At 40.4% G+C, this 15,650-nt stretch overlaps 2 protein-coding genes across 6 annotated transcripts; both read left to right on the top strand.

The window, feature by feature from the left end:
* The first annotated feature begins 3,363 nt into the window (after positions 1 to 3,363).
* ifi44g (interferon induced protein 44g) lies at positions 3,364 to 9,160 on the top strand. Of its 4 annotated transcripts, none has more exons than XM_069702399.1 (8): positions 3,364 to 3,464; positions 5,155 to 5,324; positions 5,623 to 5,665; positions 5,757 to 5,982; positions 6,187 to 6,336; positions 7,176 to 7,347; positions 7,881 to 7,981; positions 8,853 to 9,160. In XM_069702399.1, exons 1-8 carry the CDS (start codon positions 3,451 to 3,453, stop codon positions 9,045 to 9,047), a joined length of 1,071 nt encoding a protein of 356 aa, XP_069558500.1. In that variant the 5' UTR covers positions 3,364 to 3,450; the 3' UTR covers positions 9,048 to 9,160. The 4 variants fall into 4 exon arrangements, with proteins under 4 accessions (XP_069558500.1, XP_069558502.1, XP_069558499.1 ...); XM_069702401.1 differs by having other exon boundaries at positions 3,392 to 3,464; positions 5,260 to 5,324; XM_069702398.1 differs by lacking the exon at positions 3,364 to 3,464 and having other exon boundaries at positions 3,967 to 5,324.
* Positions 9,161 to 9,884: 724 nt separating this feature from the next.
* On the top strand, positions 9,885 to 15,443 carry LOC138623094 (interferon-induced protein 44-like). Of its 2 annotated transcripts, XM_069702384.1 has the most exons (8): positions 9,885 to 9,951; positions 11,191 to 11,728; positions 12,176 to 12,224; positions 12,573 to 12,768; positions 12,878 to 13,030; positions 13,129 to 13,300; positions 14,626 to 14,726; positions 14,840 to 15,443. In XM_069702384.1, exons 2-8 carry the CDS (start codon positions 11,257 to 11,259, stop codon positions 15,032 to 15,034), a joined length of 1,338 nt encoding a protein of 445 aa, XP_069558485.1. In that variant the 5' UTR covers positions 9,885 to 9,951; positions 11,191 to 11,256; the 3' UTR covers positions 15,035 to 15,443. The 2 variants fall into 2 exon arrangements, with proteins under 2 accessions (XP_069558485.1, XP_069558486.1); XM_069702385.1 differs by lacking the exon at positions 9,885 to 9,951 and having other exon boundaries at positions 11,174 to 11,728.
* The last annotated feature ends 207 nt before the right edge of the window (positions 15,444 to 15,650 follow it).

Below are 15,650 nucleotides of genomic sequence, written 5' to 3' on the forward strand. Positions count from 1 at the left end.
GTTAATAGGAAATTCGATCCCATGAAGTCAGCAGGGCAGTTTATAACAGCGGTGGTGAAACTCTGGAGAAAATCTGGTGGTATTTTACCATGTGAAGTGTGCAGTTCAATCCTGGTCTGAGGCTTCTCTGATAAACACTGGAGGTGCATCAAAATGTACTGAAACAACAAGAGAGAAGAGCCCGTTGAAAAAATAGTTTTAATGTCAGATAACACGATCAGATCATAGGGTAATCCGACAGGTTGAAGTGAAGAACAGGTTCCCCCAAAGATAATACGGTGAATATAAAAAAAATCTTTTGGATTCAGCTTTTGTTCAGCTGTATTCACTCACATTCACATCAATAGCTGAACAGTGTAACAAAATGTTGTAACATTAACAAAATGTGAAGACTCAGTAGTCTCACTGCAACAGTTACAGGGAATATTTTGATTAAACTGAGAAGGTCATGCAACATTGCCTCTGTTTGTAACACAAAAGACTTCATTTTTACCACTCAAATAATTTTTTGTGGAATACCGCGTACAAGATCCAATCTGTAGTAACCACAGCCTGCAATGTGGTGGAAGCTTAACAAATTTGCACTGTGATTTTGTATTTTGTGTTTGTCCTTTCAAGTTTAGTACATCAGAAAACCTCATGAAAACTAAAGTTTGTGGGTTTGTATGGTTCTGTCTGTGGGTTTTGAAGGCAAGCATAATTATGGAAAGTAAAGGCCAATAGTGAATGCTAAATTGATAATAAAATAAAACATTATACTTACAGACGGAATTTCTTCTTAAACAGAGCAAAACAAATAAAACCCAGTTAAACACTTTTATGGCCTACAACAATAGCAATCAAGTGTAAACAATAAAGATCATAATGTTAGTGCAGATAATAGTCTAATATGTATTGATGTAAACTTATTACAATAATAGGCCTACTGTATGTTACATTAGACTGAACCCCGGTTAAGGGTTTCCCACCATGCAGTGCAAAACTAACCTTCTCTCAAACAAGCCAAAGAAACAAACACACACGGGTGCACAAAACAAGTTTCTCATCCAAGAAACAGCAATCACCACCGTCAATTACAGGTGGATGTTCAGGTCAAAAATATTTGTTAATTATTAAAAGCTACTGAGTGATGACAGTGATAGTTTGTCAGGACATCTTTTCCTTGAGTGCAGGAGGAAGTTTTGAAAGTGAAGCTGTGGTAGCTCCCTGTGAAGGAAAAAGAAGACAGTGTGGCCATAGGTTGACCCCTGCTGTCAACCAGTAGCTGAACAACTGCAGGTTCAAACACAAGACTAGAGACCCCTCTAGTGGATTTGATGAGTAACAATAGAAATACCAAAAACATACACGTAGTTCAGCATGTGAATGTTTCCAAATATGTGAACTTTTGTCTTTTTTTAGTCATCATAAATTAACCCGAAAAATAAAGACACTTTGGAGAGAAAGTAGCCTGCACAATCCAATCCCACAGCCTGGATTAATATGACACCTGTTGTTTCCTGTCATGCCTCCGCTGTATTAAAACATCTTGCTTTCCAAACGTTGGATGACATATTGCCATGCACTAGTCTTGGCCATCACCCACTCAAAACTTTTAAGTTCATGCGTCACAAGTACTCAGTTCACCACTGCCACCAAAATCGTGTGTTTCTATATTTAATTTATTTTTGAGAATTACAGACAGTGACTCTAAAGTAAAAATATCTGATGTGTGATTCTGCTTCAGTTTTCTGTTGCACAAGTTCTGTCACATATATGTCAAATTTTTTTTTTTTTTTTTTTAAATCAAGGGTTTTCCTTGTGCTTCTGGAGGGCTTTGGTGCTCAGTGGTCACAGCAAGGAGGTGGGTTGGGGGTACTTAAAAACTATGCATTTTTATATCAGTTTGGAATATCATCAGTATGATATTTATTTTTTGTAAAACCACTGCATACTATACACTGTTCGTTTGGCTTAGGTGGTGTGCAATAAAACTTAGGTGTGGCACGAAATCATTGTAGGGCAAACCCTGATAACATTGTACAGTAAAAACAAATGTCTTTATATACAAGTTTTACATTATTTCAGGCTGTTGATGGTGTTTCTGGCCACAGGATTTGTATCCACCTCACATCTGATGTTTTATTTCAAATCAAATTTCCCATTTGTGTCTGTGATGTCCTCACAGGCAGCACAGTCTGTGTCCTCTACTTTCACATTTACCCTCTACACGCGCTCCATATTCAAAAACTGAGGTGTACATGCTTTCTTTATTATTGTTAGTGATAATCATACCAAATTTAATTGAACTTCATGGACACTAAAGATCTAAAACACAGTGACACCCATTGTAATGTAAATGTATTAGAAAATGCAGGTACAGGAGTTGCCTGAAGCCAACTTGGGTTCTGCAGCAGGACAATGATCCAAAACACCGCAGCAAGTCCACCTCTGAATGGCTGAAGAAAAACAAAATGAAGACTTTGGAGTGGCCTAGTCAAAGTCCTGACCTGAATCCTATTGCGATGCTGTGGCATGACCTTAAAAAGGCAGTTCGTGCTGGAAAACCCTCCAATGTGGCTGAATTACAACAACTCTGCAAAGATGAGTGGGCCAAAATTCCTCCACAGCGCTGTAAAAGACTCATTGCAAGTTATCGCAAACGCTTGATTGCAGTTGTTGCTGCTAAGGGTGGCCCAACCAGTTATTAGGTTTAGGGGGCAAAACACTTTTTCACACAGGGCCATGTGGGTTTGGATTTTTTTTTTTCTCCCTTAATAATAAAAACCTTCATTTAAAAACTGCATTTTGTGTTTACTTGTTATCTTTGACTAATATTTCAATTTGTTTGATGATCTGAAACATTTAAGTGTGACAGACATACAAAAAAAAAATTGGAAATCAGGAAGGGGGCAAACACCTTTTTCCCACCACTGTATATCTTAAATTGCTGCTATTCTCTTCCTTTTCAGAATAGGCAATCATCTTCAGGTGTAAAGTAAAGGTACCATCTTCTGAAGACAATTAACATTGAAAGTAGATTGCTGCACAGTTGTATCGGTACCAAGTAAATATTAATAGTGCTTTTATAAACCACGTGTTTTGGGGTTATTTTCTGTTGTTTACAAATGTAATCAAGATGTCCTTGTTGCTCAATCAATGACATAGTACTGAATTATATTCAGTATTTAACGATCGGGGCAGATAAACTCTTTATCGTTTCATAATTTGACAATCAGTACCCAAGGTCAACTTAAAACAATTTGGAGAGCTTCAAACTGGCCATCTCGTCCAAAGACATCCAACTCGGGGCTTAAATTTGATCATCTCCCCGCCTCTGACAGCTTCAGTTTCACTTTCATTTCCTAAGAAAGGAGTTCAAAAAGTATCACTTTTATTGGAAAACGGAAACAGCCCATTCGTCTCTCGTGAGCTGCTGTTGTCCGCCACGTCTACATTGCTGCGTTTAATATGGAGAACAGAGGGTAGGAATTCACGATGATTAAGTTTAAGTCGGTTTTTATTTAATTTTTTTTTACGAAGTTTGAAGTGACATCACTAACCTGTGGTAGCTTTTGACCCGCTTTGGACTGGATCCTGTGTCGCAGTCGGTCCCGAGCTTTACTTTACTTGGACTTTGTGATATTTGAGAAGCTAAAATCTGTAATTTAGCTCGTTTAACATTTGGTAACGTTTACTACTTGAATTAAGTGATTTTTTTATTTTTTTAATTCCCCCCCCCCCCAACTATGGGGTGTTTTATATACGCTAGAAGGCATGCAATGAGTGGAATTAGCGGATTTAGATTGCAGTGGCCCTGTTGCAGCCTTGCTGTGCCAGAGCGCGGATCACACCTGTTGATGTTTACGTTCACTCAGCCAGTCCGAAGGGCAGACCAATCTGACCAAACCAGTGTCTGAAAAAGCGCCTTATATGCCTCTGCCAGAAAGCCCCAGGCTCCATAGACTCCCATTCAACTTCTTTTCATGATATTTTGGAGTTGTTAGCCAAGTCGCTCTTTCTCATTAGTTTTCTTGCGGTTAATCTGAAAATAATCCCATCAATAATTAGAAAATAAGACTCAAAAAGATGTGTTTTTTTTTTTTGGGGGGGGGGGGGGGGAATGTCTGCTCTATTGACAGGCCCGTGGTGCAAGTCAGGTTGCGGCTATTGGTGGCAGGACGTTGCACTGTCAGGTCTCCAATGAGATCGATTCGGTCTGTCTGTCTTGTGTTGGGCTCTGTGAACGGCGTCCTGTCCAGGATGTACCCAATCCAAAAGTCCGCTGTGAAAGGATCCAGCTACCCCGAGATTCTGTTGAGGATAGAGTCGACATAGACCGGATGGAAGTAGATGCAGGAAAATAACTGCAAAGAAGAAAAGTGGGTTTACTGTGATCTAAAGTTTCACCACAACCTTCTTTCATGTTAACGGTTTCCCAGTTTTCCCTCTTTTAAGTAACCAAACAACTTTGAATTGTAGGAATAAATCCTAACCTTACCCGAGTCATCGTAATGCATATCTGGCACCCGTGACCTCCCAGACTTCTTCAGAAAGATTCATTCTGGCCATTGTTGACTTTAGTGTGGCAATATGTGTGCACAGCCCCAGTTGACAAATTGTTTGAAGTGGAAAGGTCTGGCTCGCTGTAAGAAAAACTTGTTCCAAATCACATTTTATGTTGTAAGACACAGCCAACAGAATTCACTCTGAACATGTTGCTTCTTAGGGTGAGCTCATTCAGAGAGAGGCATACTGGTAGAAAGCCGGCTCACTCCTGAGCAGGTGAAGATGATTCCCCAATGAGGTAGGAGGAGCCAAACATCATGGCCTGAAGAGGGAAGTACAAGTCAGGCCACATAATGTCATTTGGCCCAGGACCCTCTCACGCCCTTCATCGCAGCGGACTTTCAGAGAGGAAGAAATGTCTTTTTTTTAAACGGGGTATAATGCAGTCCAGTGAGAGGTCAGCAGCCGCATTCAGTGGCATTTGTGTGCTGCTGTTTCATTTCTAGGCTCTCTCAATCAGCGGGGCCTCACAAACTCACAATATATCGTAGTTTTGGGTCACATGTAGTGTTCAAAAAGCAGCATCATTTACAGGACATTCCAGTGGATTTCTACCCCTTTGCTTCCTCTGATGCATGTGCTTGTTTTTCTCATCTGCTTGACCAGTTTTAGTTTTACAGTACCTAAGTTCAATAGCCAATCACCTTTTGCAACTGGTCCCAGCACGGTAACTGCTCCCAAGGCAAAAGAGCTTTCCTTCGCGTCCCTCAGCCAAGTTAAAGATGATAGTTCAACAGTGATGGGGGAGGACGAAGAGCCTGCACCTTTATTCACAAGTAAGTTACAAACAGTTCTATGCCAATAACTCTTTTTTTTAACAGTACAATAAATTTGCCTCAGATGCTGGGAGGCCTCCTGAAATAAGCTACAGCTACATTGTAACTTCTGGAAAAGTCAGGATGTTACTTTACCATTAATTTTGTTTGCTTACCCATAGTATTAGACAAATTAAACAAAGAACGAATGCAAACCCACTTGAATAGTCAGGTGTAATTTCTTGCATTTCACTTGAAACAAACAATGAAAATTTCATTAAATCTTCATCAACTCTTAAACGTTTATTTACATTTCAAGCGAAGTTGGCGTGTCAATGGAGGGACGTAGAGTGGACGGAGGAGTGAGTAAAGTTGTGCTATTCAAGAAACTCAACTTTAGACAAATAAATTCCTTCTTTGCCTTTATCCTACTGATTTCGTTTTTTTCTGAAGTGCAAGTAACCATCCTGAATTCCAACCCAGGGAAAAGACAAGCCTGATGAAGACTGTCAGCTCCTACAGACCGAGCTGTGAGGAGGTGACTCCGGCCCGGGTTCTCCTCCTGGGCCCCATCAGTTCTGGAAAGTCCAGCTTCATCAGCTCAGTCCAGTCAGTGTTTAATGGAAGAGTGACCAACCGGGCCATGGTGGGCTCCTTCTCGTCTGGCTTCACCAAAAAGGTACAAGTGGGGCAGCAGCATGTACATATCGGGGTTTCGTCAGATGGAGAAGACCCAAATAGAAAAAGCCACAGAGAAGCAAGACTTGAACAGGAATGGTTGTTGTTACGCAGACAGTGTTGGTTCCAGACTTCATTCTCACTTCTTTCAACCTGGAGGTTAGGGTGCTTTCCACCCAACTAACTTTCTTTTTCTTTTTGCCAGCTGCAGTCTTTCAACATCCGTGGTCAGAGGAGAGAGGATAGCGGACTGGTGCTGTGTGATGTTATGGGTCTGGGGGATGGAGTGATGAATGGATTGACCCTTCATGACATCCTGTCTGTCATTAAAGGCCATGTTCCTGAGGAGCACAAGGTAAGCAGGATTATTATTATAATAGTCTTTTCGACACGCCAGTATCATGGCTCAAAGGATGGCAATGTCGCTGGTCAGTGGACTGGTCCAGCACTTTAGTCCCGACTGCCATATCTAAACTATACTAGATATATTTGCACAACATTTTGTTCATGTCGTCACGGTTTCCAGAGGATGTGTCATTCAGTGATCCTTTGACTTTTCCTAGAGTGCCACGATGACGTTAGCATTTCTGGTTTTATTTATATAGTGCCAAATCACAACATAAGTCATCTCAGGGCAGTTAACACAGTAAAGTCCTTACAACAGAACCTTCAAACGTAATAAAAAGGAACCCAACAGTTCAACACATTCCACATGAGCAATAGATGGAAGGAAAACTTACATTTAACAGGAAAAAAAACCTCCAACAGTGGGAACGGAAAAACTCCTTTTTAAGAAGAAGAAAAGTCCAACAGAACCAGGCTCTGAGGTGGGCGGCCATTTGCTTTGACAAGTTTGGGTGAGGGGACAGCAGAGACAGAAAATAACAGCATAACGAGTGAGCATCTCGACCAGTATCTGACCGATTGGATAGATTGCTATAAAACTTGTTCCCCACAGGAAACATTTTGAGAACTTGGGCGATCTCCTGGCTTTTCATGTAGTGGCATCAACAAGTTACAATTTCAGCTTTTCCAATTAATTGACTGGTGGCTAAATACCAGTAAAACTACTAACATGCCCATCAGCCTGTACTTTGTGTTTAGTGCTATGTAGCAAATGTTGACATGCTGACACCGCACCAGTTGTTTAAAAAAAAAAAAAAAAAATGTAATCCCTTCATTCTTCTCTCTCAGTTTAGCCCAGAGCAGCCAGTGAGGTCTGAGACTGTGGGCTATGTGAAGAAGCCAAGCCTTAAAGACAGGATCCATTGTGTGGCCTTTGTTATGGATGCCTCTAAAATCCTGACCTACCCCAAAAGCCTCAGCACCACCTTCCAAAAGCTCAGAGAGCACATCAGTGACCTGGGTGAGCAAAAGACGGACAGACGGACAGGCAGTGAAACACAATCATACTTAAACACAGACTTACTTTGAATGGAACTTATTTTGGTTGTGCAACCTAACGTTTGCCAAGTTGTAGCCACTCTTTAATTCTGCTTCTTCCATGTCAGTTTCATTTTTATTGGATGAATTAGATCCCTTGTACCCAAACAGAATGGATTTTGAATTTTGAGTGACAGAGAAGTAGTTGAGTCAGACAGACTTCCCCCCCCCTGAATTTGTTTATATTGTTTGACTTTTTTTTTTTATTATGAGATATGCGTTGCAATAAAATTTCACTGACAACTGTTTTTAGGAAGTTTTGCCATGATTAGAACTACAGAAGGACCCAAGTGCATCAACAACTTGGAGCTAGACCATTTCTTTACAGATCACTGGAAAGAATGGGATTTTGATATCTTAGGTGTCATTAATATATTGCTATATAGAGCAAGAAATAAATATTTTTTTAAATTTTACAGTGAACACTTCATGACAGCATTGTATTGTGTCTGTTAGGTGTTCATCAGGTGGCTCTGCTGACTCATGTCGACCAGATTTGTACAGAAACAGCAAAAGATGCCACCAATGTTTACAAGAGCTGCATCATTCGGGAGATGGTAAGTTGAAATGAACCATAGGCAGTTTGAGAAATGTTCATGTAGTTTTCTGTAAAAAAACAAACAAAGAAAAGCCAATACCCCGAACATAATACCATGAAAGTCGTTCTAAAAGCACTTCATGAGAAGAAATAGAAGATATTCTAAATATGCAGGGTGTCATGTAAACTTTTAATCTCAGGGGACACTGATCATCATCTAACTGTATAGAAGTGGTGCATTCAAAAATGGCATATTATATAAAATGGTTACTAAAATCAGCCGGTGGCTTACAGAAAGCTGAGATAATCATGCAGATTACACGGGGAGAAGTTCTACCCAAAATTTAGGCATCACCAAATTACATTAGAAGTCAACAAAGTCTTTGAAACAAAAATCACATGACTAATTAGTAGTATATAATTATTGAACAACTGGACAGATGTTTATTTATCAGTCTAACATGTGAGAGTTACAGCCTCTGTAAGTATCTGAGCAGAATGTGAGACGTGACGGAACAAAAGTTATCGGCTTCAGCAGTGTTTGTTCCAGTGTAGAAAACATGAAAACGCAATTAATTGTAAGCAAGCGTAGATTCATTTTAAAGTTTGGTCCCGGTCCTTACATTACAAGTCGAAGAAATTAAAAAAGTAAACTTGGAAAAAAATGCACCCAAATACAAAAACTACAAAAAAAACAATTCATGTCAAGTAAAGGGAGAAGCAGCCCACCTGCAATGTGAAACCAAAACTAACTGGATGAAATGTTTACAATGTAAGAAAAACATTAATCTTGGTCCCGACTTACAGATGTGAAAACGCCCTGAGACACGCCCTGTTCTCATCGAGCTGAAATAACTGACTGGTAAAGTTGTGCTTGTGTGTGTTTGCAGATGGGTAAAGCTGGAGCTCTGCTGGGTATGTCCACCTCCTACATCGTTCCGGTGAAGAACTACTCATCAGAGCTGGACCTGGACGTGAACACAGATCTGCTGCTACTCAGAGCTGCTGACCACATTCTGCAGTATGCTGACCTGTATTTCCAGGACAATGCACCACAACACACCGAAGACAGACTGAAATTCTGAACTCTGGCAATATTCATGACCAAATATGATTAAAGTCATCGTTTCACTTTTCAATAATCATTTATGTTTCAATTGTCATCAGTTAATGACATACTTTAGTTTAGTTTATTTTTTTTTAAATTTTTATTTTATTTTATACACTTTATTAATTCCCGAGGGGAAATTTCTTCACTACAGCAGGGGGGCTCTCAGGGGCTGCCACTAGCGCGGCGCCAGGTAACCTGACCTGAGGTGCATGTTTTTGGATTGATTCATTTTAAAGCATCTGTGTGTAGGATTTGAACATCTCTGTTTAAGCGGGATTCACATAGAAAACTTGAATTTCTTTGTAAAATGTTATCATCTTTTTATTTTTACAAAACTGTATAATTCAAAATAAAATCAAACAATTGCAATATTTTACTGGTAAGACTGTCCAGTTCTTCTGCGTCACGCACTAGGGTTCATTCAGGAACCATTTGCACAAACAAACAGAATTGTTGTTTTACCAGCGATGAGAGAAAACTTGCTACATTCACTGTTTTTTTGTCATACTTGATATTTTCCTTTAGAGTAGATGGTAATGAAATTTGAAATTAGACATTTTTTAAATAAGGTGGTGAACAAATAGCTGTTACGATGTTAGGGGCATTACGTGAATGATCAAACTCATAACGCTCACCTACTTTTAATAGACCTCACAAGGACAAAATGATGAAAGTGTGGCCAAGAATAGCTGTCCGAGTTCACCTTGAAACTAAAAAAGTGATGCAAAATCTAAAATTCTAAAAGCGCGAGAAACACTTTTATTTTGAAAGCAAAGTCATTCTACTGCGAGACTTCCACTTTCGTTTTCCGCACGGACACGCATCTGAAACATCAGACCACACCATCCTAATCTCTCAACTGCCTGAAGGAATTGGAGGTAAGACTGGAAATAAAAAAAATAAAAAAAGATATGCCCTTTTGCTGAATCAAGATGTCTGCCAGAAGGATTTTGAACTGTATTGATATATTAATTTGTTTAGGCATTACATTACATTTAGCGGACGCTTTTATCCAAAGCGACTTACAATAAGTGCGTTTACAACCGCGAGGGTACAAAACCCAGAACAACAAGAATCAAGAAAATACAATTTCTTCAAGAAAGCCAAACTACAAAGTGCTTAAAAGTAAGTGTCATTTTAAGCGCTACTAAAGTTCTACTGTTCAAGGTGAAGTCGGAAGAGGTGCGTTTTTAGTTTGCGGCGGAAGATGTGCAGAGTTTCTGCTGTCCTGATGTCGTTGGGGAGCTCATTCCACCATTTAGGAGCCGGGACATGCGGGCGGCTACTGGTAACCAGTGATGGGAGCGGAGTAGTGCGAGTCATTTAATCCTGTAGAGGGATATAATATGATTCAGAAAATGATTCACAACCAGTGAAAATGTGTTCAATTGGGTGCAGTGTATAGGCGTGGCTCAAATCAGTCTTTTACCAGACAGGAAACTGAAACTTATTGCTCTGCCACCTTTTATCTTTTATCATCTATCAGTGGTATCACTGTGCATGACAGGTTTTTAGATTTGTTTGTTTCAAGAACAGGAGACAAATTGAGGCGTAAAAAAAAAAAGAAGAGGAATGAATAGGTTTTTGTCTGCTAAAATCTCACTGCAACACTGGGGGAATGTTGCCTACTACAGTATTTTATGTTTCTTTATACTTCTTTCCCACTTCACTACATTTTGTGCTTTTTACTCCACTATATTGTCTTATAGCTTTAATTACTAGTTGCCTTCAAGATTACAAGTTTTCATACCCTTCCTGTTTATTATAACCGTGTGCGTCTCTCCAAATGTGCAGATTTGAATGTTTCTGATAAACTGACTGATTCAGTGTTCCTTTATGGGTTGATAAAGTTCTTCTACTCAAGTTAAATAAACTAGTGTATTTAAAATAGCCTACCTCTGGATTCAGCAAGTTGGATCTCAAAGCTGAATACACAGGACTGTTTTTCTGCGCTTTCTGAGCTCTTGAGCTGTGTGGTACTCCCAGGACAGCTACACTATTTGTGGAACCAGTGTTTATGTACAAACAAATTGAACATCAGGTGCAACTTAGATGATAGTTAGTCCAAATATCCTGCTTTAATTTTCATGCATTTTTTTCTTTCTTTTATACACCAGAGGGGGACGACCAAAGGTTCATTCAGCATCATTTCTACGCTCACCTCAGCTGACCAACCGTCCACGATGAACAGCAAGCTAAGCAGTAGCCAGCAGAAAACCATCTCCTTCAATCTGGGACGTGTCAAACTCCGGCTGCTGTACAAAGCCAGCGTACATGGTTTCACCAACGTAGCCTTCCACCAACGATGTGACACCTGCTCTCCCACTGTGTCTGTGGGCTATAACGCCTCTGGTTATGTGTTCGGAGGCTACACCAAACATCCCTTTAGTCAGTCAGAACAGAATGTGAATGATGACCAGGCCTTTCTTTTCACGTTCAGTGGAGAAAAGCTCCTCAAATATCTAGTTACTAACTCTAATGCAGCATTATTAATGACAAGTGCCTGGGGCCCTTATTTTGGAGGAGCATTGTGTTTTATCAATGGAGCCCAAGCAGTAGTGCACAGCAATCCAGGGTCTAATTACAACTTCAATGCTGCAGAAATGCATGGCAATGACCTCAACCTGACCGAGTGTGAAGTCTACCAAGTGGAGGGTAATTTCACTTTAAATAACCATACTTAGATTTTTGTTGTTGAGGATCAGTGCTCTGATACATTTAATATCTGATGATCTGTACATGCCTACAAACCAGTCCACCAGTATTTGATATTATCAAGTTCATGTTCATTATTGTACAAATGATCAAAAAACAAACTCGCTATCAACTAATTTTGTCTTGGGTAGAGTCTAAAAATGATTGAGGTGGGAAGCAGGGCATACATTTATATTTGCTTGACCTACCCAACTCCACTGATGTTCACTTGGCCTTGAGGTCGAGCTCTGGGACGTCTGTCAATTAGTATTGTTGGCCAACTGGTGAACACCAGAGCATTCCTTCAGAGTCGTCACCACATAAGACCTTAACTTGATTGGGTGGTGGAGGCATACAACCGCTAAGGAGGTAGTTCTAGCTTTATAATCTAATTTTGCTCTTCAACAGAACTCACTGACCTTGAGAGGCCGTGGAGGACAGTGAACTGGGAATCTGGGTAATATGGATAGAGCCCCCATCCTGCACGTGGTGCTATTAATGTTATAATTAGTATACTTTGTAGAATTTGACACAAATGAATCTGAAGTACTTGTAAGAATGTGTTCATCATTTGAATGTAATGAATGTGTTGCACGTGCAGTGACATGCAAGCGGACTAGAGCAGCTATTTATATTACAGTGTCTATGCAAAATATTATGTTAGATATTGTTTGTTATGCTTACCTGCAACCATGGCTGCCGCTTGCAGAGGTCAGCTGGCTGCACACCAATATTCTGTAACAGTCAAAACGACCAACGACCTCTTCGCTAGATGGAAACGTTTTTTATCTCCTTGTTTTTTCAGGAGGAGGAAGGAACTGATTGAGAGCATTAAAGTCTACAAACCCCTCATCAGCTCTGTGTCCCAGACTCGGGTTTTGCTCATTGGAGCTGTTGGAGCTGGAAAGTCCAGCTTCTTTAACTCAATCAACTCCATATTCAGAGGTCATGTCACCAGCCAGGCCATATCTGGCTGCTCTGCCACCAGCCTCACCACACAGGTTAGTGGCTGCCTGCTCATGATTTCTATTTGAGGCGATTGATTTCAATATGGAAATACGGCTCCATCTTTTTTTATTGTCTGTTATTCCATCACTTGGTACACGGCAGTTTCGCACCTATTCGGTGAAAGATGGGCGAGAAGGCAAACCTCTGCCAATCATCTTGTGTGATACTATGGGATTGGAAGAAAACAAAGGGGCGGGGCTTGATATAGAAGACATCAGCTGCATCCTCAGAGGTCATCTGCCAGACCACTATCAGGTACAGACTTTTATCACATTGAGCAGGATAATGAGTGTCGGAAGCGTGTTTGGCTGTAGTTAACTGTCCCTCTCTTTCTCCTCAAACGTGTGACTCAGTTCAACCCGATTGCTCCTCTGCACTCGGAGGCGCTTGACTTTCGCAAGTCTCCGGAGATCAAAGACAAGATCCACTGTGTGGTCTACGTCGTTGATGCCTGCAAGATCGCCATCATGCCTGCAAAAATGGAAAATAATTTGGCTGCTATCCGCAAAAAGGTCAACTTAATGGGTCAGTAGAATTGAGTCACCTTATCGTTCACCATCAAAGCACTAAATTTGACAATTTAGTAGATTCAATTAAATGATCTTATAGGAGAAAGGATTAGTTGTCCTTTGCGTTGAAGGCCTTCAGGAAAGGTGTTTCTAAAACTACTGTCCAGCTATCCATTTTCTGTACTCACTTTAATCTGACCAGGGTCATGGGTGGGTGGGGGTGGGGATGGGCGTTGGAGTCCATACCAGCTGACTTTGGGCAGAGGCAGGGTGCACCCTGTATAGATCGCCAGTCCATTACAGGGCAAACATAGACAAACAGATAATAACTCACATTTACACCTAAAGCCAAGTCAGAACCACCGATCAACTTAGCACGCATGCCATATAAATCCACCATTCAGAAACGCCACCGCCTTCTTTAGGCCCAAGGTTATTTAAGATGGACTGAGGTGAAGTGGAAAACTGTCATGTGCTCTGACGAATCAAAATTTGAAATTCTTTTTGGAAATCATGGACGCCACGTCATCTGGGTTTAAGGGTAGAGGGACCATCCAGCTTGTTATCAGCGCACTGTTCAAAAGCCAGCATCCTTGACAGTATACAGATGCATTAGTGCACATGTCATGGGTAGCTTGTACATCTAGGAAGGAACCATGAACAATATATGCAGGTTTTGGACCAACATATGCTGCCACCCAGACAACGTCTTTTTTAGGGAAGGTCTTGCTTATTTCAGCAAAACAATGCTAAACTGCATTCTGCACGTATTACAACAGCATGGTTCAGTAGAAGAAGAGTCTGGGTAACCTGTCACCCACTGAAAACACTTGCTGCATCATGAAACGATAAAGACGACAAAGGAGTCCCCTGAACTGTTGAGCAGCTAAAATTCTGACATCAGCCATAAAGGGACAACATTTCACTTTTAAAACTCCAGCAACCGGTCTCCTCAGCTCCCAAATGTCTACAGAGTGTTGTTCATAGAAGAGGTGATGCACCACGGTGGTAAACATGCCCGTCCCAACGAGTTGCTGGCATCAAAATGAGCATATTCTCAGTTTCAACATTTGATATGCTGTCTTTGTTCTATTTTTTTTTAATTAAACATGTCTACATTATTTTTTTGTTTTTATTTTCACAATGTCCAATCTTTGCTGGAAATTAGGTTGTACTGCAGATCAAAAACCATTTAGTAATAGACAAGTTTTAATTCAAGTTGCAACAAAATGATTTATCAAAGTAGTAAATATTGAAATTTCCCTTAAAAATGTTACAACCCCAAACATAAGAATCTACAACATTTTGGAAATGTTTTCTTTCTACTCTTGTGTTTTCCAGGGATTCCTCAGCTGGTCCTGCTCACTAAAGTAGATGAAGCCTGCCCTTTGGTGAAAGAGGATTTGGGATACATCTATAAGAGTATCTACATTAAGGATTTGGTGAGGATTTGAGGATTTTACACATTTGAGTGTAAATTTGAGGTTTTTGTTTTGTCGTTAGTAAAATGCATTCCCCTCACCTAAATTCTTTTTAACGGTGTTTTGTGATCCAGATGCAGGAGGTCACCGCTCGGCTCGGCGTGCCCATGTCCTGTGTTGTTCCCGTGAAGAACTACAATGAAGAGTTGGAGTTGAACCTAAAATGCGACATCCTGCTGCTCACCGCTGTTCTTCAGATGCTTCGCTTCTCGGATAATTACTTCGATGAGCTCAGCCATCGATTGAGGAAAATTGACACCAAATATTAGGGATATGTAATGCAATGTCCCTCTATATTGATGAACATTCATGTCATCAACATTGAAAGCGCCTTTATGCCATCGTAGAGTGTTAGCGCTGCTACAATCTTAATCTTATAGTCTCACCAGATATATGCATAAATCCTTACACTAGCTATTACCTTATTGCATTTTTATAGGAGTTGGCCAAGAGTGAAAACTGCTCCTTTTGATTTAGTTCAAAATACTTGTATTAGTTTTGATGTTAGCTTTTGCGGTGTATTTTGGGGATTGCAGAGCACCTCCAGTTTTTGGCCTGAAAAACTCTGCAAGCGGTTCCTTATGTTAACAGTGTTCCTTAGCTACAAAGTTTAAGGCATGTTTTGGTGGTTATTATTGGTTGTTTAGCTTGTTTAGTTATTTAACAAAACACTGCAGAGTTCTAGGTAGGTAGGTAGGTAGGTATATACTTTATTAATCCCCGAGGGGAATTTTTTTTAAGGATGACTACAGGAGAGAAACTGATATTCGTGGCCTTCTTTTGTTCTTTGTCCTGTTTAGAGGTCATTTAGGCTGCAGTCACTATCAGCATGTTGACAGAGGATTTTATTAGAGCACCTCAGTACTTCGTCCTTCAGTCTGATTT

Source organism: Brachyistius frenatus, unplaced genomic scaffold (genome assembly GCF_029030835.1).
Source record: "Brachyistius frenatus isolate BFR_SWC_R1_liver_20210118 unplaced genomic scaffold, ASM2903083v1 Contig_41, whole genome shotgun sequence".
Taxonomy (NCBI): Eukaryota; Metazoa; Chordata; class Actinopteri; family Embiotocidae; genus Brachyistius; species Brachyistius frenatus.